The sequence below is a fragment of the Dermacentor albipictus genome, chromosome 1, assembly GCF_038994185.2.
Source record: "Dermacentor albipictus isolate Rhodes 1998 colony chromosome 1, USDA_Dalb.pri_finalv2, whole genome shotgun sequence".
Lineage (NCBI taxonomy): Eukaryota > Metazoa > Arthropoda > Arachnida > Ixodida > Ixodidae > Dermacentor > Dermacentor albipictus.
The window spans coordinates 140,143,854-140,170,917 of record NC_091821.1 but is presented as its reverse complement, the minus strand read 5'-3'; the positions used below and the strand labels follow the sequence as shown (position 1 = coordinate 140,170,917).

The 27,064-nt window shown below is 46.9% G+C and overlaps 1 protein-coding gene across 1 annotated transcript in view; it reads right to left on the bottom strand.

The window, feature by feature from the left end:
* The window catches only part of LOC135900044 (uncharacterized), a 554,543-nt gene that overhangs the window by 393,137 nt on the left and 134,342 nt on the right, over nt 1-27,064 (bottom strand). The window contains exon 2 of the mRNA XM_065429465.1: nt 16,254-17,095. Coding sequence (XP_065285537.1) covers nt 16,254-16,572 — 319 coding nt within the window. The 5' untranslated portion in view covers nt 16,573-17,095. The remainder of the gene's footprint in view (nt 1-16,253; nt 17,096-27,064) is intronic.

Below are 27,064 nucleotides of genomic sequence, written 5' to 3'. Positions count from 1 at the left end.
TCCATTGGGCCGCTTCAATCTTACGGAAATGAAAATCAACTTTCGCATGCGATGGCTCGATTCCGACGGGCGGGCATCACGCGAGTTCCACATCATGTGTGAACGATGCATCCACGAATCAAACCACTTCGTGCAAGCGCCGCTATTCGTATTCTTCCTATGCTGCCCGACAACAGGTGCTGCGTTTTCGTGGCACACGTTCTACTTTCGTCAATAGTGCCACGGAGTTATCATGAGACGGCGCGTATGGCACAGTCGCCCATACACCCGCATGTTGCATGTTGCTATATGAAATCGCTGTGTAGGTCATTGAGAATCAATGTGTACTACGGCCCCCCTACGGTTATTACCACTGCGTCATCATCCTTTTCTACCCTCTCTTGATCTCATATTCCGATAAGTATTCTCAAATCATGTACTTTGCAATTTCGGAACACCCTATACCATCGACTTCTACTAACCCTTACATGCTCCAGCAATCACCTTCAACTGCGGCCAGTTCATATTGCGACAACTATGGCTTTACGTAGACGCATGAGCAGGTTCTACTTAAATGTAGAGCATACGAAGAGATGAAATCCCTATGCCAGGAAAACATGGATTTACTCGATCAACGTCTTTTGACCATGAAGCACGTATTGGATCTACGGCATTATCACCCACCTCAACGATGAACACATGGCTTTCATTTTTGTTTTATTCCTTTGCTCTATTGGCTTTCTCACAAAATTTCGCTCCCCTAATACACATTCTTAATGTGTCATCCAAACCAACTGAAGTCCGGCCTAAGGTCTACCTCTGCTTGCCTATCCAAGTACAGCGTAACATGTAAGTGAATATAAACGGGCACATTCTATTGGTTCCAATATTTTTCCGTTGTGCCATCTAGATACCGCATTACTCCTTTTACAAATCAGTTCCTCCCCAGCACTCAACCAATGCATTGGACACATTGTCAGAAGACCTAACTGAAAATTCAATTTCTTGGCATCTAAGTTTTTGAAATTCCGCAGACATTTATTAGCATTTATTATCCTTACAAAGTTATGCACTTATCGGCACCTGGTTTCCCTTTTTCATTTTGTAGAGTGCCGCCATTCTGGAATTTTCGGTCCTCTGAAAAACTGCTCACGCTTATTTTGATTGGAAAGAAAACAGTAAAACGAAAAAAAAGCAAGTAAGGAAGAAAGAAAGTAAGCAAAATAATTACACTAGAAAGTTGTTACATACATATATATGTATGTATGTATATGTATGTATATATTTGTTACATACATATGTATGCAGACATTTTCGTCAGAGAGCTGGCAGCGCTCACTTCTCTTTCTCATTCTCACTTGGGGAACGCTGCGCTCCCATTTGACGACGGAGCCACTAAGATCGGCGCGCATTCTAGAGAAGGACGGATATCGACTTTGGACTGCACTGTGTAGAGCACATAGTCCGCAAATTCTTCAGCGTCCATTTCTCGCTTACCACCACAGGGAATGGCGAAGACACGCAGGAAGAGCCGCGAGGAATGTACGCGCACAAAGCTCCCTTATACAATCCCCACTGTAAGGACGCGGTTGGAGAGGCCACCGATATTCGGGCGAGGATTGGTCGAGGCAGGCAAAAGAAAACCCTGCTTCTCCAGTAGCCCCACTCATGTTGTGTGGACCCAGTATGACGCGCCATGACTAATTCCTAAATTCGGCACCTCTCGGTTTAAACCAAACTCCTAAAATTACAAATAGGGAGGCAATTTTCGGCGTTCGTCGGTAAAAACCGAAAACTCCCGTCCCTGAGTATATAGACAAAGCCAGACCAGTGAGTATAGGCAAACAAAAGCTTCGCTTTAAAACTAACACCTCTGGTATGAATTGTTTAAACGCCCTTCTTGAGACGAGGTCTTCCGAGGCTAACTGAGTAAACCTTTTTTGCCGGCAACATTTGCTACCCATCGTGGTCACCCAGACATTGTGTTAACGGTATACCTCGAAAGGATACTCCGCGTTGTTTATCCAGTGAAATTGCGCCTAGCGAGTACCACATTTATCCTAACCTTACATGATGCCCTAAGGGTCCATGGAACTCACAGTAGCCTCGTGCATGAATAGCAACAAATATAGTTAACGCAATAGTATTCGGCGCACGATCAGTAAAAAATGTGGTCATGTTTACGTAACAAGACGTACCCAAACCGGCTCCGTACGTAGGCGCGGCTCCGGCAATGAACATTACATTGCACGTCACAGGGGCACACTGCAACACAATGCTGTGATGCAGTTTGCACGCTTTAATAAACAGGCGTTTGATGACGAGCTGGTCCTGTGTATGTAGTGCACGCACACCCACAGAGGAAACTTCGCTGACGCAGGCGTCGTAGTGTATGCCAGTGGCAATGAAGAAGCACAGCACATCTATCTGGTAGCCTGAGCCATATATACGCTAGTATCGAAGTTGAACTGATAGGCAGTGAGACAGAGGGTACTCTATAGTTTCGTCACACTCGCAATAATTCCATGCGGCCTTCTTGGCTATTCCGATGGCGGAGGACGAAGCGCTCCCAAACGACAACCCCACCTTCCCGTCACTCTCCCCCGCCTAGTTCCGCGACGGGAGAGTCCGATCGGGGCACGCGAAGCCGTGAGTAAGAGTCGAGTGAGCGCAAGCGGCAAGTGGCGCAACCCAGTCAATTCCAGCTGTCTAAGTGTGATCAAACAGGCAAGATAGCAAACTTTCCGCACGGCATCCGTCCTCGACAGCGGCGTTATAGCAAGTGCAGGTATGGCTGGTGAACCGAGCGCGCAGCGTCATCCAAGCTGTCATTGCCGACCATTTCGCCATTGCCCGGTAGCCGTGGAAATAAAATGTCATGTCTGCTACGCAAAGCTTGGTTTGTTAACTTGGCTGATTTTTCATATTCAAACTGATTGTGAAAAACGTGATTTTGTGCATACGCAGGGCACACTAGCGGGTGTGGCATTGTCTTCGAATCGCAATATATATATATTATTCTTGTTGTTCTCGTCGTCATTGTTATTTTATTATTATGATTATTATTAATGAATAATCGCAATGGTTAGGTGGATATTCCTTTGGCGCACGCAATCGACGTCACCGTACAGAGCGACAAGTTCTCCTGCCGTCAACATCGTAGTGTCAGAAACTCATTTTAATAGGCAAAGTTCCATGCGACAATCAGCCGTGCTAGAGCTATTAAAACTAGTAGAACTATCAGTGTATGCCCGCTCACGGTCAAACAAGGGAATATCTAAAAGAAAAAGTGACAGCCGCTTTAGGACCACTGGGGCGAGGCAGCTTTCTTTACGATCCCAGGAGCTGAGACGAGAGGCTTCTTCCTCTTTATTAGCTGACACACGATGTTTGGCCGCTGAAAAAGCTGGTAGTACAAAATAATAAAGAAAATATAATACTAAAAATAAAAAGTGAACAGACTAAACAAAACATTATAAGGACGAGCCCGTAAGTTACGAAGAACTGCCTAACCTCCCAGTCTTTCCGTCTATTACTCCTCCTCCAGAGCAAAATAAACATTGTGTGAGGCACCACAACGTGGATTTTGAGCATTCTGCAGTGTTGAAGCGAGATGGAAACCATACTTGATGAGTTAATCCACAAGACTGCAGAATGCAGTGCAACCTGTAGCGTACAACCGAGCGTGTAAACTCAAGTAGTTCAAACATGTCTCGGCCTGGCACGATGTGCCTCAAGAGCTGCAACGATTGTATTGCTCAGGAAACTAGTTACCACGTGCGGTATATCGTCACTGAGTGGCTAAGTGCAGATTGAAGAGACTCACTTTCTTTGCGACTGTTACCGGTTCGGGAAATAACGCCACACTCTGCAGTGTGCCTTGAGAATGCTGAACGATCGGCTTTTTTAGCGCAGCAAATGTCCTGGGAGCCTGGCTTCACAGCTTATCAGTGCAGAAAACCACACGAGTTCTTCTGTAGTACTTCAAGGCGACATCATTTGAGTGCCCGACTACAGACATGCAGTCTTGTGTACGGTCACATGATTGACCTGAACAGCTGTCTTCTGTCACTCTCACGTGACAGAACTCCCACGTGCACTCCCACGTGCACAGAAACTGAGCAAAGTCTAGTTAACCTCCCACTCTCTTCCCTCCTCTCTCTTTCTCTTTCATGGCTGCCACCTCTTTCATGGCTGCCACCATCGCATCATTTAACATGTTTGCCAGATCGGAGGCATACGAAGCGGGATGGCCTATTCGATTTTAGGCAATCAGTAAATGCACATCACCAGAACCATCTGTAGGGGGAAAATTTTAAGATATAGGAGTACAGTTTACAGCTATCGCATTTCTGCCGTCTGGATTTTCGGCCTTAGCTAAGGGCAACGACGAAATATTGGTCGGGCTTCTATGGCTGTTCGTGTCAGCGCCCAATGGCCGTCCGGCCAGCAAGCGCGAGGATGAAATGGCGTGTAGCATTATTTTAGGCACGTACGGCGATGTCACCACTGCGCTGCTGCGTGCCATTCGGCGCGTTTCGAAGATCTGGCATCGCCTGCGGGCCACCGCCAATTTATGCGAGCATGCAACACCTTCACACACCGAATGCCACACATACTCGCCGGTGTCACTTTGCAGCACGGACAAACAGAAAAACAACATCTATGTCGTTTTTCTTTCGTCTTCTTTTCCCCCTTGGAAGGCGTGCGCGCTGTGCTGTTAGCCGGTTGCGTTTCTGGTGCAGCACAGCGCTCTTATCCACTGAGCATCCACCGTTCGTTTATCAGACGGCTATATACGTCGAGGCAGAGGAAGAAGAAACGAACAAAACGTGAGCAAGGCCCCGTAATCTCCCAGCGGCCAGTGAACGAACAGGGTCCGTCTGCTCTAAACCTTCTTTTGCCTTTGTGTGTGTGTGCGTGTGTGTGTCTGTGCTGTACCACCGTTTGATGCGTCGGCAGCTTGGCTGTTCGAAAGAGAAGACATAGCTCCGACAAATAGCCATACGGTGGCCTTTGCCGGTGCAGCGATGGCAGCAGCTATTCCGACGAACAAGCGAGCCCCGCAAGTTGGCCTCTCCTTTCGCGCGCCTGGTCGCGCCCCCCCCCCCTCCTCCTCCTTTGTCTCTTTCCCTTTGGTCCACTCAAAAATTTATCTGCGCGCGTGCGTGCGCTTTTTTTTACAGGGCACCGGCTTTTCTTTACAGCCCACGGTGCCGCTAAGCAACAGCCCGATTTTGGTTCTTACAGGAAGAAACAGAACTTGCGCAACTTCGGTTGGCTGAGCAGACTTGGCCTTTGCCCGGAGACACCCTGTAAATAGGATTGCGCTTCGCGTCAGCGAGTTTTCGAGCGGCGGCCAGGAAAGTACAACGGTCCTGAGTCGCTGATCGCTTACTCAAGCTAAAAGAGAGAAGAAAAGTTAGCAATGACGGCGGCTCGCGCTGTGGCCTCGGTGTAACTCGGTGAGTGCAGTACTTACCGGCATCGATGTAGGAGGCCTATGATTGATGGGTTTTAATGGCGAAAGGACATCTTTGACCAAAGAGCCCCAAGTCTATGAATATATTCAAGGATATATAATATAAATACCATAATCAGACTAGAATGGTAAGCATGTCAAATAGCGCTGTATAAAGCGGCAAATATTTCTAAGTGGCAAAGCTTTAAAAGGCCTAGCTAAACAATGTTGTTTATGTTATATCAGATATTTCAACTGCGTGTGGGTCAGATAGAGATTTCGGTGACTATGAGCGATCACTTGTTAAATGTTATATGCTATGTATGTGTTATACAGATTATTTGTAGTTTTCAGTGATTATAAGCGATAAATATTGCCTCGATGCCGTCAGCAAAGTACTTTTACCATGCGAAAAGTGCGAGATCTCGAGGCATTCAACTCCTCAGGCTACTCACGTTTGTGATGGAGCATGGCGGTTTGGGTTGTAGTATACATTGTTTAAAAAATGGACATTGGCGAGGTATTTAAAAACTGTGCTGACACTAAACGTGGGGTCATGGCGTAAAAATAATGCATGGTGAAATGGTATATAATGTGTGCAAAGCTCTCGAAAATGCTATACTCTTGCTTGGTGAAGCCGTGGACATTCAAATAAGATGTGCCGGACTGTGAGTTGTTCTCCACATTTTGCGCGTATGGGTAGTTGTGTGCCTGTTAATAGGCAAATGTGTGTCCTATACGTAGCTTGCACAGTGTTATTTCTGTTAGTCTTGTGACTCATTGCTGGAAAAATTTGCCTAGTTGTGGTTTTATTGCATGTAATTTCTTTTCTGTTTCTTTACCCAACTGGTACTACCAGGGCTGGCGTAGCCGGTTACGGGCGTAAGGTTTAATATCTCGACTAGGGATCTTAGTAACTTGAATATCACCACGTAGACTAGCTTCTCTATGTAGGAGGCCTATGAAATTTTGCATCATAACAGACAAGAAAAAGAAAACGAAGTTAGTAACGCTACAAAACATTACAGGGTTTCTTAAGATCTCTCTTAAGAGGAAGCTTTAGCTCGGGCCCAACTCCGACGTGGCCTATTCAAATACATGTAAAAACGCAAAAACGTTTTTCTGAGATAACCCCTGGACCGATTTTAATGAAATGTGTTGCATTTGAGAGAAAAAGTTAAATTCTAGTGACTGTTGCAAGTGGAATTTTGATTTAGGGCTTGAATTTTGTTGAAAGGATTTTCAAAAATTCAGACGTCTGAAAAAAATAGAAGCACGAAGTTTACAAACTAATAGCTCTGCATCAAGAACAGATATCGCGATTCTGTAAACGGCATCCATTAGACCATTCAAAGCGGACAAATTTGTTATGTCAGTTTACATCTTACGTGAATTTGTTACGTTCTTTACGTTCTTTGTCCGCTTTAGATGTGCTATCAGGTACAATTCACAGAATTGCGATATCGTTTTTTCTTGCTGAGTTACGGAGTTATAAACTTGATAGTTTCGCTTTCTGAAAATTTGCGATTTTTGCGAAATTTTTATAAAAAATTGACGACCTAAATCGAAAATTCGAAACCAACAGTCACTAGATTTTAAGTTTTTCTTTTAAATGCAGCAAACCCCGTCAAATTTGGTGCAGTAGTTGCCTAGAAAAACGAATTCTCCTTTTACATGTATTTAGATAGGAGCACCCGAGCTAAAGCATCCTCTTAAGAGGTGAACGGCGAAAGCCTACTCTTCCTCCTCTTATCATTCGCCTCCTTCTCTTTGCCTCTTCACTTTATCTTCTTTCTTTTAGTCATTACTGCTCACTACTAAGTATTTTAGTCATCTGTGATAAATTGTGGTCATTACAAGTCGTCGTTAGACACGTTGATCATATCATAGTCATTAGTAGTGATTACAAGTTTTTTTCAGTCATTATTGGTCATTACTGGTCATTACTAAGCCATGTTTAGTCATTTCTAATGAATTGTAGTCATTACAAGTTGTTAGACATATTGGTATTTTTGTAGTGATTATTAGCAATTAGAAGTCATTTCAGTCATTATTAGTCATTACTGCTCACTAATAAACATTTTAGTCATTTGTAATCAATTGTGGTCATTAGAAGACGTCGTTAGACATGTTGGTCATATTATAGTCATCAGTTGTCATTACAAGTCATTTCAGTCATTATTGGTCATTGCTGGTCCTTACTAAGCCTTTTTAATCATTTCTCTCAGGCTACTGTCAGTGCACATGGTGCGTCGTTTATTTCAGGGTACGCACCTGCGGCCAAGCCAGTGTTTCCTCCGTGGTGTTTGAGGCGTCCACAAGTACATATAATAATTCCAGCACTACAGAAGAAGACAGTTCTACCGGGCCCCTGCTCTAAGACAGCTAAGCTTACTTCTTTTGCATGAAAAGTACAGCAACCATGTGCACATCTGTACCGATGGACCAACTACGTCGTCCAGTTCTGGTGGTGCGGTGGTTATACCAACGCGAGGAATAACACTGCGGTTCAAGAAATCGCATGTCACGACCTCATCGGCGGCAGAACCAACGGGCCTGCGTCGTGCACTGGAATTCATTGATTCTGAAAGACCTAGAAAATGGACCGTGTTCTCTGACTCAAAACCGGCATTGCAGTGCACGCAGTCAGTTCTCTGAAGCGGATGTCACGAACAGCTGACATAGGAAATCGTGAAACTTCGCCATCACGTCCAACAAAAAGGCCACGAGGTTGTTTTTCAATGGGTACCAGGCCATTGTGGAATCAGTGGCAATGATTCCGCCGATAACGTTACTCGCACAGCACATCAAGGAGAGCACAGCGTTCCAATTTCGCTTTCGAGGACAGACGCCGCAAGGCAGCTTCGACACCTGGTACGCAGTGTCTCACTGACCGAGTGGAACTCGCCAAACTTAAGACCTACACGACTGCATCGAATAAACCCCTCCCTGCAACTCCAACCTCCACTCGGACTTCCTGGACGTGAAGCGACGCTTCTTTGTCGCCTTTGGTTAGGAGTTGCCTTCACAAAGGCATACTCTACATTAATTGGAGTTACTGACAGTGCAGCATGCAAGGTCTGCGGCACCTAAGAAAATATCGACCACCTGCTGTGCCACTCTCCACGATATGCCCCAGAAAGACAAGAACTTCCTAACGCTCTCCAAAAACTGGGCAATCCGCCACTTTCCGTGCAGGCGCTGCTGGCACACCGCCCCCATCGCTCGTCTGCCCATAAAGCAGTGAAGTCACTTTTGTGCTTCTTGAGGACGACGGGCTTGTGTGAATGTCTGTGACTATAAGTGCAATTACTATTAGACCACACGCGTCAGCGAACTCACCGCTAATTTCCTTCTTTCCTTCCATCCTCTCTCTCCCTGTCATCTTCTCCCTGCCTTCCCCATTACCCCGGTGTAGGGTAGCCAACCGGACGTCATTCTATTTAGCCTCCGTGCCTTCTGCTTTTCTCTTTAATCCTCCTCCTAGTCATTTCTAATCAATTGTATTCGTTACAATTCGTCGTTACACGTATTGGTCATTTCGTAGTCATTAGTAGTCATTACAAGTCATTTCAGTTATAATTAGTAATTACTGGTCATTACTAAGCATGTCTAGTAATTTCTGATTAATTGTAGTGATTACAAGTGGTCGTTAGACATATTGGTCATTTTGTAGTCATTACTAGTCATTACAAGTGATATCATTCATTATTAGTCATTAGTGCTCAGCAGTAAGCATTTTTAGTCCTTTCTAATCAATTGTAGTCATTACAAGCTGTCGTTAGACATATTGGTCATTTCGGAGTCATTAGTAGTCATTACAAGTCATTCGTAGTCATTATTGGTCATTACTAGTCATTCTTCACTTCCACCAATCTCTATTAAAACGTTGTCATTCACTAACTGTCCCTATCAATCCTTCTTCCCTTTTTAATCTGTCTTCGTATGGCGTGATGACGCTTCGGCGGACACTCCGGCAGTCAGGTCTGCTGACACAAACTTCACCAGGAGCCTAGAAAGGCTTTCGCCTTAAAAGCGTTTGATGAAACATGAACAGAAACATGTTCGAAAATTTACAAGCTGAATCTAACCGGCCGATATGGAGGGGAACTGGACCTACAGGACAAGAAATCGAAGCTTCCAACAAATATCGTTCAATTATTGTAAATATCATTTGCGTATTGCGGATAACCAGTTGCTCGATATTCCCTCGATAATTCAAATTACGGTAATAGCCTGAACTTAAGCTGCCTTACCTTTTTTTTTCATATCTTGCATCTCCACATACACAAAAAAAGAAGTGTTCAAGGTTGAATCCTGTGATAATGTATCGCGTTTAACGTAATAAAAGAACCCGCGATCTACGAGAGACGCCATAGCGGGAGTGAAGGGGGACTTATTTTGAGCACCTCGAGCGAATAAACGTACCCCAAAATCACGGCACACGAGCCGTCTTCTTTTAAATTCCGCCCCATCTGAACGCGACCGTCGCGTCCAGGAATCTAATCCGCGACCTCGCCCCCTTGCGCTCAGTAGCCGAGCGCCGCACTCTGGCAAAAAATAAATAAATAAATAAATAAATAAATAAATAAATAAAAAAAATGTTCCCTCGGTGCTTATCTTGTCTTCCAACGATAACGGTAATTTGTCTTCCAAGCATCTCCCTTCTCTAACACTGCACACACGGTAATTTCGGGTCACGAACGGCACCCACGTATCAGCCTGACAGCATCCCTGACAGGACAGTAGCAAGAGCATAGCGCTAAATAAGGAAATTGAACGCAAGATTGATGAAGGTTATTGTTTGAGGAACAATATAAGCCCCAAATTATGCAATATTTTTTTTTAAATTTTAATATTGCATAGCTTCGGAGCCACTGCGGAAGGTAGGCAGTCGTGTACTCTGTGCTGTATTTCCCTTCTGGAGTTCGGTCGTCAAAATAAAGCGAGGGTGCTTAAAATCGCGGTCTCTTTCGCGATAATACGCTATGTGAGCGTGTACCACATGAAACTAAGATTATTATTTGTGTGTGCTTGCGAGTGAAAATGCATGCAATTGAAAAAGAGGAAAAGAATGGCAAAAGCAGGCTGACAACTGCCACCGAAAGAGGCACTACGCCTCCCTGCTCTTCCGGAAAGAGGGGTACAAACATGGAAATGAATAAACAGGAAGAAGAGAAGGAAAGATGAAAGAAATAACGAGATGAAATATATTTTTATTAAGATCTGAAAAAAATAATGTTTAAAGGCTTAATTGTCAAACCTCTAGAAGATAACTGGCGCGCAACAATAATACATATTTCGTTGGTGAGTAGTGTGAACATTGGACGAATGCTATCCGAGTACTATATAGGATAAGTCGTACTACGGCAAAGGAATTGGCGTGCTTGCACGCGGGCCGTGCCGGGTCGCAATTGCACCCCTCTAGACATGCCAGTGGCAAGAAGTGGAGCCGCTTGTCTAGAGTGCTTTCTTTTTCTGAAACCAAGCACCTGGGGTCGAATACACAAAAATCTCTTACGCTAGAATTGGTCCTAAGAAAAACTTCCGACGAATTCTGACGCTGGACTTATGAGCGAAGGCGACCGACACTCGCAAGAGGCACTTACGGACGAAAAAGTGTGAACTTAGCCTCTGGTCTATATGGTCAGTCATGGGGCCCCGCTAGATGAATATGTACGTTAAATGACCTAAAGTAAATCTTTATGGACCGCAGCTAAATTTGATTTGTTCATTTGATTTGTAGATTTTGTTACGTATTCTACACACACAGGATCTTTGCTCACCCGCCGCGCTGGCTTAGCGACTACGGTTTGCGCGCTGGTAAACACGAGGTCGCGGGACAGACTCCCGGCCGCAGTGGCCGCACATCAATGGGGGCGAAATGCAAGAACGCCCGTGTCCTGTGCATTTGGCTTAGCAGTCGACAAGCAACCCTTTGGTGCCAATTACAAGCACACGCTCTCGCCTCTCCTCTCACTCTTTCTCACTATCACTCATTTTTCAAGTCACCTCACAGGCTCCAAGCACCGGAGCATTGTGCGTGGGGGGGGGGGGGGGGGGGAGGTTCACAAGCATAGGGGCAAAGTCAGGAGCTTGACTAACATGATTATACAACGCTTATTGACTGTTAGCACTGATCACTAAAACGCACGAACATCTTTATACAATAGGTAATGACGCCTTAGTAACCAGAAAATATGGCGGTTACTTCGGGCCTAAAAACGAGCAGCTTATTTACTGTTAGTACCGATCACTAAAACGCAAGAACATCTTTATACAACAGTTAATGACACGTTAGTAACTAGAAAATATGGCGGTTACTTCGGCCCTAAAACGAACAGAACCACGAACGTTGACGATGTGTTCCGAAAGACGATTTCAGTGGATGATGGCCTGCGGCAAGGCGAATGAATTATGTGCTACGGTTCTACCAGAAATGCGTTGGAAGCTTAAGTGGTTCTTTAACGGACGTGAAGAGCGGTAAGGTTGTACAAGAGGCAGCGTTGAATGACTGGCATTAGATGCCATCTTGTGAAATAGGCAGATTAATGCGATTATTCTCCATGATTGCAATGTAGGAAAAGAGAGCGATGATTTAATGTTTTGTACGCTCGGGTGACGGTCGTAGTTTCTGGAAAAGAAACGTGCTGCACGATTTTGAGCCATCTGAATGGAATTTATAAGATAAGCCTGATGGGGGGAGGATGGGTGATGCGTATTCGAGCTGCGGATGAATGAATGTTTGATAGGCGAGCTTACGGGTTGTGGCTGGAGTTCTATGAAGATAACGTTTCAGATACCCTAATCTGCGCGATGCTTTAGCTGTTACTTTCTGTATGTGAGCGGACCAGCGAGTTTACTTGTGAAATGAACACCAAGGTATTTGTATGAGCACGCATGAGACAATAAAGAATTCTTGAGTAAGTAACTGTAAGAAGAGTTACAATTTTTCCAGCTGAATGTCATTAACTTGCATTTATCGATGTTGTGACATTTTTCCTGATGTGCACGAAGAGGTTACGTGATCGAGGTCACTTTGAAGTGCTGCGTGATAGCAGGTGAACGTATTTTGCGATAAAGAATGCGTTCGTCTGCGAACGAGTGAATGGTTGATTTAATGTTAGATGGCAGGTCATTAATGTAACTGAGCAACAGCAACGGGCCCAGGACGCTACCTTGAGGTACACCAGAGTGACCCAACCAGAGTGACAGAGTCGCTAAGTGGAGACGCGTGACCGTTAACAACTGTGAACTGCTTGCTAGATGATCCTCACTTCAGCCTGTACTCTCGGTCCCAAATCTCGCGCTTCTGCTCTCCATCTCATTTCTCATTGCCTGGCGGCTTCTCCCAGCGGGGCCTAGAGCACCTGAAGACCTGGGAGGAATGGGAGATCCTGCTGCGCTCTGAAGACCTGGCCGTGCAGACCATGGCTACTGACCGGGCTGCCTGCGTTATGGACCTTAGTAACATAAACGCCTCAGTGCATTGGGGTCGTGCGTGGGCCTGGGAGCCTCAGTCTGTATAGTAAAGTTTTTATGATGATGATTATGGCACGTTCAAGATCCCCTGGTGGTCAAAATTAATCCGGACGCCCCCACTACGGCATGCCTCATAATCAAATCGTAGTTTTGGCACGTAAAACCCTAGAATGAAAAAAATATTTGCTCCAGGTTTGCTTGAACAATATAAAACGTGCGTGTTTGTACAACAGCGCTTTATTGCACATTCGCATGAACTTTCATTAATGCATACCTGCGCACACGTTGCCTCTACGGCCAGTTAGCCTCTTTTAGTTGGCATAGTTAGCCTCTATGGCTAACCTTTTTATTGCGATATCAATTATATGAACACTCTAGGCGCATTTCTACCGTCGGCGTCGCCGTGATGTTCCGTATAAAGTTCAAGGACGATAACACTGTCGCCGAGCGCCCGGCGCTGTTATGTGCGAGTGAAAGCGAGCGAGGGGAGCCGACGATCTCGGCTCAATCTCGCCCGCGCGAAAGGCAGCCGAGCGGGGAGGAAGCACGCCGTTTTCCGTCGCGCGCGAGGCACTCAACGTTGCGGTTGCGAGGCACAGGGAGGAAGAGAGGGAGGAGGAGCAGCGTTCTACTCCGGCTGCAATTGCATGTGTGGCGGTTGCGCGCGATCGCGGGGTCGTATCTTGAGAGCGATGTTCGTTGGGTGCAGAGTCTAGGTGCGTCGACGGCTCGCAGCTTTGTGTGTGCTGTGTGTCCTCGACGGACAGTTTGCGTTGAAGCGATAGACAACACGAAGGTCACTTCACTCGCTGCTGCTACCGCGCATGCTCGCGTCAGCTCTTCGACAGCGAATGTCTTCGGTCATCCGGTATGATATGATGATGTGTTGTGTGTTTACCTAATGAAAAGGGCAGTGTCAATTTCTAAACTGTGTCTGAACTATGTCTTAAATATATTATAACTTTGTGTTACCTCTGTCTAAACTGTGTCTTAATTGCGTATTAATCGCGTCGTAGCTTTGTCGGAACTAGCTGTGTCTTATGCCCTAACTGTGTCTGAGCTGTCTCTTAACTACGTCTTAATTGCGTTTATGACTTGACTGCCTCGTAATTGTGTATTAACCGTCTCTTATCTGTGTCTTAACAGTTTGTATGTCTCAAATGTATCTTAAGTGTGTTAATGTCTTATCTAGCTGTATCTTATGCCCTGTGTTTTAAGTGTGTCTTAAATATGTTTTAGCTGCGCCTGAATTATGTATATACTGTGTCTTCACGGCCAGCTCAAATTTTACCTAATGTTCCCGTTTCTCTACAGTTATCCAAATAAGAAAACCAATTCATTCGGTGCTATTTCACTACCCGTGACAACACGAACGCCGGCGTTCGTGTTGTCCACTTCTCTGGTGTCCTGTCTGCACGCCTCACCTTTTTGCATAATGAATCCTTACCAACTAGCTCAGCTTTCTGTCGTTCTAAGCTCGTTCTACATTTGTTATCTACCTCAGCCTCAGCTGACAGCGACTCAAGCATGTCTGTCACAAACAAATCAGCCTCTTAAAAACAAACTGCATGAACAAGTATTCCAGGGACGCAGAAGCGTTGAATCAGTGTTAGGGGAGCGCAGGTGGAGAAAGCGTGCTGGGCAAGCGGCAGCCACCCAAAACAGCTTCCTCGCGGTTGATTAACACAACTGGCACTGCTTTGCGCGCAGCCTGCGCCATGCGTGCCACCATAGACGCAGCTCGCGCGCAGAGCCGCACAGCGCGCGCCACTTCGACCGGGCGAAGCGCTGCACCGGTGTGTGCCAGGTGGCGAAACACACCGAGCGGTTGCGGCAGCAGGTGGTGGTCGGCCGAGCGCTTCGTAGAAACAACTTCGCGTCGCCGATCAGTGTGTGTCCGTGCAGTTCGGTTTCCGCTTAATGGCTCGGTAATTAAGCGTCAACGATCGAATGGCGCCCGGTGCACTCAGCGGCAGCGCCCCGGGTATACCATGCACGCTCGCCGGCAGACATGCCGCGAAGTGCCGTCCCTGCTCGTCGTGCGTGGCATGTTTGCGCACCGGCGCACTGCAGCCTGCTTTTGTGTTGTGAATGCGCGAAAGCTCACAGGCTTTGCGGGTACTTGTTAGTTATCAAACGTCCGTCTGTGCGAACGTGTCTGTGTGCGTGTGCGTGTGTGTGTACTTGTGCGTGCGTGTGTGCGCGTGTGTGCTTGTCTGTGTTTACCTTAAAATCAGCAACAATGAAGTTAACCAACTTTGTGATTTTCGAACAAGCGGCGACGGCTGTCTGGTGTCCGCCTCACTGAACAGACAAGAAGGGAAGAAATCAGGGGTGAGAAAAGAAGAAAGAGAGGCTAATGCCCCCAGAGCTAAGCTTGTTACGTGTACACGAATACACAAGAAAGTGGAAGGGGGACTGCAGCCGCCGCCGTAGCTCAAGTGGCACAGCATAGCACGTGCCATGGGGGGGTAGTGGGCGGCAAGTTCTATTTTCTTCCACGCTCGTTTCTCTTTTATTTATCAAGAATATAAAGATAATCGCAAATTTAGCCATATAATTCATTTTAGCCTTGTACCTAGATAATTCAATTTGCCTTAATTAGTAAATAATTCTGCATTTCCATAAAAACTTATTTTGACGCATACTATGCGATTTCACAATGCCGGCCTTCTTATATAAAGACATGTAAGCTCACCCAAGGATTACTGCCTATGTAATACCCGCGTGATTGCTTAATGGTTATGCCGCTGGGCTGCTAAGCACAATGTAGCGGGGTCGAATCCCGGCCACGGCGGCAGCATTTTGATGGGGGCAAAACGCGAAAGCACCACTGTACTTAGATTTAAGTGCACGCGTCAAAGAACCCCTGGTGGTGCAAATTTCCGGAATCCCACCCTGCGGCGTGCCTCATAATCAGACCGTGGCTTTGGCATGTGAAGGTCCCATATTTTTTTATAAATTTCTACGGGTGGCAAATACAATAACATCAGTGATGTGCATATATATATGCAACCCCCCGTACTTATACCTTAGAAGGAAGTATGCGTTCAAGTTCCATACAATATAACAACATACCCCTCTTCATAATGCAATTCTCTTACGACATCATATTGGTGGCACAGAAACACATGTACCACGTGAAAAACATGAAAACAAAAGCAAATAAGAAGTAGGCATTGAAGGAAGGAAAGGCACTCCGGAACCGGGAAAAGCATCTTTGAAACTCGCCAAAGCTGATTTTCCCGCTCACCGGCTGTCAGTGCACTCCGAGTGTCGCGAGATTGAACGCACGCCAGTGGGGAAGAAGAAAGCACGCGCTCTCACTCACCGCTGTAAGTGACATCCGGCACGACGCCCTCCGCCAGTGACAGGAACGGATGCTGCAGACGGAGCCGCGACGAGTCGGCACTGCGCGCCGCGGCGGTGGATCCGTTCCACGCCGTGGCGTCCACGTACTCGTCGCATCCCCCGAGCAGGCGGTGCCAGTCGCCGGGAGGCCACGGCGGCGCCTCGCCGCCGGCGTTGGTGCCGTTCGGGGACGGGTGCTCGGGCGCGACGCCGGCCAGCGCCGTCCGCCACCACGCCACGAGCAGGGCGGCCGCGAGCAGCAGACGCGGCCCGGCGCGCGAGTCAAGTGCTCGGTCCATGGGGGCGCGCCGCGGCGAGCTTCGGGTGCGCGAGCGAAGAGCACGCGGCGAGTGCCGGAAGTTCCGGGACAGCGTTTGCGGTCGGCGAGCGTCAGCGGCTGCCTACCAACCGCCGTCTCGAAGCGAGTGCGGAGAGTTAGCGACGAAAGGAGCCGAAAGGAGCTCGCAGTGGGACTGAACAGGAGCGCTAACACCGAAAGCAGCCAACACCAAAACCCTGAGAACCAAACGTTAACGGCGGCGGCACAGTAGAAGTTCTCTAGGGGATCAACGTCGAAACCGCAAAGCAAAAGAGGGGGGCAGCGTGAAAGGAGCTTGTCTGCAGCTAGACGTCACAGTGAAGAGGGGGGTGTGCCTAGGAGTCCAGCTTCTTGCCTACAATGCCGCGGGCTGTGCTTAGGTGGGTAAGCATCTTCTCTTGCGGTGCAGGATGATGAGTTTGGCGCGACTGGAGGCTCTGCAGGTGTTGCTCATGCCGCTGGCCGAAAATGACATCGATTCGGATCCCTTCGCGGGAAGCAGCCTGCGAAAGAGAAAGAGAGACAAAAATCCCTTTGAGCATATTACAGGCTGGCATATCGCCAAGCTAAGTTAAGCCTAATGTTCACAGATGCTTAATAGTACAAATTCCCATTTATTAACGATAACACTCCGCAGCTCTGTTCCAATATGGTTGAGAAGTTGATACAAGGCAGTTTGATCACCTGCTAGAAAGTGTTATGACAAACAAAAACATTCAAGGACCACAAAAGAGCCGACATCTCCTGCCATCTTTGCACCACAGCAGGGCTCATATGTACCACCGCAATAAAAACGAAGGCAGTCACAACGAAGCAGGGTACCAGAGTTAAAGTTACAAGATCGTCTCTAAGACACTCAAAAGAAGAATACGGCGTAGTGCTATATGCCGTGCTTATTCCCGCCGTAGAAGACCTGAAATATGTTCAACAGCGGTATCACCAGCCTTTGTTTTCGTCGGTTTCTCTTCGGCAATTCTCGCGATTCAGGAGGATGCTGGTCTCTCTCTCTCTCTCTCTCTCTCTCTCTCTCTCTCTATATATATATATATATATATATATATATATAGCTCTGCTGTAGTAGGCGAAGTGGTGGGAGAATATATATATATATATATATATATATATATATATATATATATATATATATATATATATATATATATATATATATATATATATATATATATATATACTTCACTGGGTGTACCAATTTGAATACGGACAGAAAAGCTGTAGATGTGAATCGAATCGAATCCAATATCGAATACTTTTCGAACAGTGTGCCAATAATGCGCAGACGTTATCGTCGGGAATATAAAATAATGTTCACATCCTATATAGTATAGATAACATTAGCAAGTTTCTATCACTACATTACATGTTATATATAGGAAGCGCTCTCATGTTATGAATTGTAAATGGAGCATTAGGGACATATACGCAGTACACGATAAGGCAGTTTGTTCGCATGCACAAGACTCTTCAAAAAGTGCGAATGATTGCTTTATACCCTGTACAGCCGGTGAAGTCTTGCTCCCTGAGCTACGTTGCCTGCTCCACTAAGTACTCGCTTTATGCCCATACTATGCCTGCGCATATGACACTTATCGTGCTTTTGCTTCAATGGTATGTTTGCAAGTGCAAAGTTTACGCCTTGAAAGATTCGTAAACTGTTCGAGAAATATTCGTACTTAAGAATAATGATTATGAGCTCTTGAATAATTACTTGCATCCAGGTGCGCTCAGCGTGCGCCACTCTCGGTCAAGTCTTAATTGAGCAACGTCTGTTCAAGGTTTCTCCCACCACTTCGCCTACTACAGCAGAGCTATGCGCAATACTGGAAGCAACGAAGTTCATATCGAAAACGAACGTGCCTGAGAACTGGGTGGTCGTCTCAGCATCGAAGTGGGCGCTTGAGCTTGTGTGTAACGCAAAACATCATATAATGACATGGTTGGTTCAATCGCGAAAAATGTGCAGCGCTGCACCTCGTGGACACGTTGTGGCATTTCAGCAGGTATACTGACGCACTGGCATATGTGGGAACAACCAGGAAGACGAAATGGCAAAACGGGCCAATAAATGTGGCGATATGTGCATCCTTCGTCTATTCAGCTATGACACCAGGTACAGGCGCGGTCACTGCTAGCGGGAACTCAAGAGCCAGTGGCAGCGCTCCGCAAAACGCCACCACCAGCGCCTCGTGAAGCCTTAATTGGCAGACGAGTTACCATAGCAGACGACTCTCCGGGCTTTTTGCGAATTGCTTTGCTTGCGCCTGCGCCGCAAGACTTCATGAGGCGCCGGTCGTGGGGCATTCTGCGGAGTGAGGTCTTGGGTTCCGTGTTCCCACTAGCAGTGGTCACGCCTGTACATATTGAAGAAACTTTTCGCAGCATTGTCTCCGACAACACGGTTCAACGACGCAGAGAAAATGGTGCAGTGGACCCTGGACCTAAAATTCAGGCGTTCTGTTGACATACCAAGGGATGTTTCATAAGCAGTTCCCAGATGTATATTTTACAAACCGGGTCCTACGTGAAACTTGGCGCGTTCAATCCTCATCACGCGCTTGTGGCGAACCAGGTGAAAGCGCATCAGATGCTCTGCTAACCTGTCAGTTTTATGCCTGTAGCATACGCGAGATGTGGGCGTCAAACTTTAAGCGCTGGGGAATCGTACACTCTCTTTAGGCTTTAACCCAGAGCCTTGGTCTTCACGGGCCAATTCAAGGAAGGCATTACCACCTACTGTGCGGAATATATTTTTTACGTGTCACCTATTCTCAAAGTAGTCACATTGCGGATGCACTAAAACCTAAACATTGCTTTTGTTCTTGCTTTTTTTTAATTCGCCAATATGTATCCCACTGTATCCGACACTGCGCGATAATTTTTCTTTTTCATGTTCATCCCTGGGTTCATTTTTTTTTCAAATTATTTGCATCATTCGTAACTCGTTAACCCATATAGTAGAAGCCAAGTAGGGTAGAACAAAGCAAGTATTTTTAACCACCTCCCCTTAGAAAATCTGTGCGAAATCAATGTTCTCGCGTAAAACAGCACTGTGTGCCTGCAACACCTTGTGTTCCCAGAATGGTCAGTAATAGCCCGCTTGGAAGCTTCATGCCTTCCTCCTGTATTGCTAGGAGAGACTCGTTTGATGGACACTCGGGGGCATAGCGCAGCGATATTGTAAAGGACGCTCAGACGGAGCAATTGCCGGCCTTGGTAATTAGGCTAAACCAGCCTCCACCACCACCAAAGAAACGCCCTCACCAATGTTCTCCTTCAGGAACGTGAGGTGTGATGCGTGCGTTGCGGAATTAGATTTTGGGACTAAGTTCTTGTGACGGAAGATGAACGTGCGCGCTTTTCACAATATGGGAAACCTTCGGGCTGACCGTCTCCGCCGAGTTTCCGCATTCAGTCCTAGAACGACGGCGTCGCATTATTGCGTTTGCTTTCACAGTGCATCTGAACACGTAGCGCGGAACTATATACTACACGGGCATTCGTAGAACGTGCACTCTTCTGAGATGTTAAGCTAAATGTAAATAAAAAACATTCCTCTACGAGCGCATCACTGCTCGCGAGGAGCTCACCGCTCAGACGCTGCACATTCAATCTAAAGGAAAGCGGCCCCACGCACCTCCTCCCCTGCGCCTCCACCATTTTCATTCTCGCCCGTGACAATGTTCTGTACGAACCTGTAGATGGTAGCCTCCGATTAAGAATGCAATAAGGCCAACTGTGGCAAGGAAATGTTAAGAAAGAAGATAGCTAAATTTTTATTCCTCCAATAGTCGCACTCCCAAATTTTTTTGCTCTTTTATCCTGAAAAATGGAACATGGCTATTGCACGAGTAATTTGCAATATCAACTTCGTAGTGCATATAAAGACATCAAGCGGTTCCCTGACTTAAGCAAATGTAAATTAAATTAAGAGTACAGGAGCGAAATAAGCGCCCGTGCAATGCACTTATGCGAATCTCCTTGAAAATCGAGTACGCGTTTTCGGGCGAGGCCATAGGCCCGGTGCGAGCGAAAACGCAATATATTAATTTTTTGTTCTCATTGCCGGCACGACGGCTCAACCGCGAAGCCGCTTCACAGGTCGTTGCCAGGGGTGAGTTCGATGGGAACCAAATGCAGCGTGCCTGAAGATCCGGGCAACAGACGCAGGGATTGATAACAAGTTCGATGTCTCCAATACACGGACGAGTTGGCAGAAATATATTTACGTTAGAAAAGACCTATTTCCCCGTATCAATAAAAAACACACTAACAGAAGATGTTTATTTTATCTTTAAGCGCTGAGACACGGCCAAGGACAAACAATGTAGCGAAGGAGATCGTGAGCCTACATAGTGCTGAATTTAAATTGTAGGGCTGAGCTCAGCTCGTCTCTTCCTTTTTTTTTTTTCGCAGGCTAATCAGTCACTGAAAAACCGTCCCAGCAACGAAGCTAAGTGAACACTTTATTATCAAGGAAAACTGCAAATAAGGGCTTATTCGGCAGGCATGTCTTTCTTTAAGCCAAGCAGAACCAAATAACTAACGACCAGTAAATATCGGGGACAGATCAGTCACTGCCAATTCCGCGTCAGGCTATTCACGCGCGCTCGGTTGACTTGAACCATGTCCAGGAAAGCTTGAGTACCCATTAGGGCTGCATAACTTCCCCAAGCCCTTCTCCTGCCGGCAGCTATCTCAGAGGCGGCCCGCACACGAGGCAGGCGACGTACAGCCCCAAAGCTAGACGGCCCCTGAGTGCGTTCGTGCGAAATGGCTTTGCTAGACTCTGCCGCTCTTGTTATTCACATGTTCATCTTGTGCAGTGGCGTCTTTTTTGTCGGGCGCATCTATCAATGTCACCGTCACTACATGTCAGCAGCCATGCAGCATAAGCGAACGCTCGTTCACCGTCAGGACTTGTTTCCGCTTGTGTACATGCTGGTTGCTTTCTAACCTACCATACTCGCGTAAAAAACAAACCGAAGCTACGCAAAAGCGCAAAAGGAAGCAACCGAGCACTGTATAACGAGTCTAGCTGTGCGCAGCACGTACGCAGTCAACGGAGGAGCCTTTTAAGAGACCACAAAACTCGTGAAGCTCGCGAGGCAGTTCCGGCCCCGTTCCGCGCTCGCTACTGCAGCGCGACTGCTCCTGAAGTCTAAACCTTCCCGACGCCTGCGCTTGAGCAGAATGCCGATCGCGCTGGAGAGCACGTTTCGCCCATATCCGGCAGCAGATGGAGGACGCGTCGGAGGCACTGAGCCACCGCTCACACTGACGAAGGCGACCGCAAGGCGCAGCGCCGTCGGCGGCACGCATTCCGGTCAGCGAAGAAACGCGGCCAACAACGCATTAGCCGCGGTGGGAATCCGCCGTCGAGGCGGGGACAACGCGGCTCGAGTGCCGCCGACGCCCGAATTACCCGGCTCAGCGGGGCGCACCCTATGGCTCGCGAGGAACGTGCTCTAGAGCTGCTAGAGCCTACCTTTCCTGCGCTATCCCGGCCGAGAAACGGCCGTAGGCCCTACTCAAAAATTTTCGTCTCGCGGTGCCACCCGAGGCGCCTTTATTGCGCGTCCTGGGAGACGCGTGCAAGGATCGCCCGTGGCCCTTGCAGCGCTCCTTTATAGCAGCCTTCGACGCCTCGTCACAGCGCCGACCTATTGCCCTGGATAAGCGCTTGAAGCGCGTGCAGCACGTAGCACGTCAACAACGCGCTCGAGAACGATGTGGTGGGTAAGAACCCCCCCCCCCCCCCCCCATCCGGAGTTTTGTTTCTTAGTGTGTATCATAAGCGGGCTTATAAATGAAACTCCGGGCTGATTTCTCAGTAATTTATGTAACACCTGTCATTTTCGGTGGTGTGAACGAACATTATTTTGTTGACAGACAACGCAGCAGTAATGTTATACTATTAGTAATACATTTTTGATGTCCAAACAAGCGTTGCCTGGTGTCACAATTTTGGGACCATATCAGGGCATAATGGCACCGGCGCACATCCCTACTATCTTACACTGCAGGCAACTAGTGAATCATTTCATTGGGCAATATCCGCTTTAGATTCTAATAAGTCTTGTTGATACAGTTTCTCATAGCTTCATTAAATGTGCTCCGCAGAGCTTTTGACAGGTCAGGCAACCATTCAGGATCGAAGAAGAGAGATCTAAGAGCTTCGCTCCAGCCGGCATCTACGTCCTTAACGCCAAAGGCGTTCTCTGCTCATAAAAGGCGAAGGAGTTGCCTAGCATCCTATCACTGCGTATTTTGCTCCCTCGACAATAAGCCCACGTTGTTCCTTTCTTTTGACCAATGTTCATGCCATAATCTCTACATACACTTTTTCAATGCGTCAGCATTCTCAGGATCGCACTTTTCTGAGGCTACGTATGTATGTTTCTATTTACGCATCTATGTATGTATGTTCGCATCTAACCGTTTTCCCGCCTGTCTGAGTAACTGGGTAGCTCGTGGTCGAATAGCCAGCGCATCGGACTGCTGCGCTGAGGTAACATGGTTCAAAAGCAACCATCGGACCAACTTGCACCACTGAAAATGGGGCAATGTGTATCCCATATGTGTGCAACACACGTGCTGCTCTTCAACGAACCTCTTTCACGCCGACATGGGCCACTCTGGAATGTGGAACTGGTTAGGTACCGTGATTTGAAGAAACTCTTTGACGGCGACTTGGAGCAATGGGCATGTGCTACTCGGTCTGTGCTGAACCCCAATGAACCTCGCTGATGCTAACTTGTGTCACCGGGTATGTGCCAGCATGTGTGTGCCGCTCTTCAACGAACTTCTTTGATGTCAACTTGGGTAACTAGGTATATATGTGACATTGAGAATGTGCCGCCCTGCAATGACGAAACATATCCCTTAACTTTCTCCGATGCTGAGCGAAATGGAGCCCACGTCACATGCGTTCCTCAAGGGCAGCAACCCGACGCATGGGCAGGCTGCGCCACAAATGCACTGGGTATGTGCCGCTCTTCAATGAACATCTCGCGAAATTGGGTCACCGAGTATGAGCCACTAAGTGTGGTAGCCACGCGCTGACTTCTCGGCAGCGCAACTAGATGACGCCGCGTGTCCAGAATGATGCGCGAGAAAGGAGCCCGGTTGCCACATGGCGCGTTTCTCAGCGTTCGCGCGCGCCGGCGCGCCATGCATTTCGTAGTTTATGCGCAGGCTTCGCGGTGGTGCTAGATTGCGCCGACTGTTGTTAGGGAAGCGTGAAAGAGGAGTCTCGCGGCAGGACACGCCCCATACATAACCCGTTTCGACGGTGGCAATATACGTCGTGCCGCTATATTAATTGCTAAACTCATTGCCATCGACAGTCATCGTGAGATGTGGTATGCCGCAATTTCCACATGAATAGCAGTCCGCCGCAGTTCTCTCTGGTTATAACCTGCTTACTTCTGTTCTCTGCGCTTCCTCTGTCTGTCTCTTAGCTTCAAATTAGCTGGTAATAATAGCGATTAGTAGGGGCCGGTGCTAGTGGCGCAGCTTTTGTCGCTTTTATATATATATATATATATATATATATATATATATACACACACGTCGTGCAGAGAACGTGCGGTCGGCTCACAGCGGCTGCGAAAGTTGCATTTTCTTCTCATTCTTACTTCCTCGTTTCGTTAATTAAACAGAGTACTATCTGCAAATTTAAGCCTCATCATGAATTAATTGAGCAGTTCAGCTAAACAAAGTTAGGTCAAGCTCATTTCCTCTTTGGTTTCCGTGCCATCATTGCGTTTAACTTCGCATGATCTTTTCTCCTTACTCTTTTCGCTTGCTGAATAGCGAGGGCTTTGGCTTTGGCAGCCTTGATCACCTGAAGTAAACATAGCTGCCGGACTCCACTGATCACGCGCTACGTAGTACGTTCGATTTAGTTGGCGTTTCACATCTATTATCGTATATAAAAAGACAAGCTTGATAATACTCAACTTCTTTGACTGACAGGAAGAAAGAAGAAAAAACGCCCAATTATTTTTATGTCTAGACGGGTTTTGACACTGAGCGCCTTTACCAAATGTGTCGTAGGGAGAAAACAGAGATTAAAAATACATACTGACGACATAACCACTCATTTAGACATGCATGTCTTCATTCAATAATTACTGAGCCAGCCTGATGGCAGTAAGGTGACAGTTCCGAGTGCGAATTGCCAAATAAAACTTTGAGGTTACTTGAATCATTCGCGATCCGTCGACTACATGTTGAGAGCTTGGCGTGCAGCACCGCAGAGCGCTCGCTGGATGAGGTGGATGCCACACTTATTGGAACACCTGCATTGCGTGGACATCGAATTCCATATTTAAGACTACCACAACGAAAATTTACAAAGAACATCCTGCGGTATGGATACCCGAAGTCAGCACGTTCATAGAGTAAAGCCGCTTCATAGAGGCAGGCAGCAAACTGTTAGTGCAGTATTATGGTGCATTCTACTGGTCGGATTCGAGGACTAAAGACTGCTCTCGCGGCACGCCTTACATTGGGATGGTCGGAATCGAGTACTTGGAACACATTGACCTACGTTAATTGGGAGTACCGCACTCCAGCTCAGTGCAAGCGCTCTCACCTACGAACTGGGAGTGCGACCGAGATCCCACATAAGTCTCCTCACATGGCTCCTCCGATTGCTTTGGGAGAAACTGGGTGTCCGGCTCGGGAACGCGTTTTATGGCTTCAATTTCGAGAGAGCTCCGCATCGTTGCAAACCGAGCCGGAGCATGGCAGAAACCAGCCGAACGAACCATTAAACAACGATGTAAACGAGTCGGAGTGCACGAGAAGGTTGTAAGATGTGTGTATCACGCATTCCATGCAACAAATTGCAAGCATACATGCTTCCGCGCATTCAATAAGTTCCATTTGGCTACAAATAACCAAAGCTTATGCGTGGATCACAGTTGCAATTACAGTTGAAGTACACTAAGAAATTGTCAAGGAATGATGCTACATGCACAGGTGTAATCATTATCTTCGTTTCTTTCTTTTCTTTCCTTTTTTTTGCGGAACGTTGATATTTAGAACTCTAATGGCGTCCAAAATGGTCTGATGAGCTAGATTGTAACAGGTCTTTTTCATACCTACGAATATGACCCAGTGATTTAGTTTAGCACTTAAGTTGTTTTACAGGCGATACAGGGTCCACAACTTCATTGATCAATGAAAAGCAACGTAGAAATCCCGTCGATTTGTGGGCCAGACGCTGTGATTCTCCAAGCGCATCAGGACCATCCTCTGCTTCATCTCGCGGAAGCACGTGGCCAGTTCGATAAAACGAAGTGATAACATGATGTGTAAAAGAGATTTGCAAGGATTCACTATATTACGATCAACCGAGCGGATTCTCATTAGTGAGGGACCATGCTGTCATGTGATTTATCAATGTGCAGGTCGATAAATCCCCTTCTGGTGTGTTTGAAAAGGTTCCAAGGCCCAGAAATTGGCACATTATCGCATGTAGGTGACGAAAAATATCTGCACTCTGCAAGCCGGCTTCCGGCTCTTCCACGGAGTAAATAACGTTCACATGTGGAATTCGGGAGCTGCAGGGGTGAAAATGACAAATGTCGTATAGACTGGAAAGCCGAGTCCGCTATCCACGCGTGCAGAAATTTCTGCTACATCGACATCTGCGCCGCCTTGTCGTACAGCAAGGGGCAGAAGGAGGCGACATTGTTGAGCTAACCCTCCAAGTACGTTCACAATCATCCAGACATGCGACCGGTGCTTACAAAGATTAACTATAATTCGCAAAAAACTTTCCAACGACGGGCTTACAGAAACATGACGCAATATTTTATTTCAATTGCGCCTGGCTTCTCTAAGGTAAACTATTTCATTACGTCTCCAGCTTCGCTATACCCCTCAAAGGACGGCACGAAGTCCCTGCAGTATGTCTTCAGAGCACGAATAAATCTGCCCATCCTCGAAGTAAGTGCTCAACGTTCTTAATGGCATACCTGATCTAGCTTTTGAAAGTGGGAGAAAGAAGCATGTTAATGAGTTCGAACTCTATAGTATACGCATATTGCTAAGGTCATTACAATGCGATGAGACAAACTCGCCTTTAAGAGTGGAACGCGACAGCATTCAAAGATCCCTGACTGCTTCTCACGCTTCCCGGCAACTGCAGCGTATGTAACCGTAATGTTTACCGGCAAACGCTGGCGGCGAACGCTATACAGCGTGCACGAAGGCGAGCTTTCTGGTAGAAACGCGGCCTCTTTGCATGCGCCGATCCCGGAGGTTGTGCACAACCGCGCCAAAAAAGAAAACATCATTTTCAAGTTTCTCATCTTGTTTCGCATTTTTAATATTTAAATGTGAGAATATTTAACAAAAAAGGTATGCGCTGTCGGTATTTTGTTTCATGACATTTGTTTGTCGGCCGTCACTGTCCAAATTTCGAGGAATAACTTCTCAAG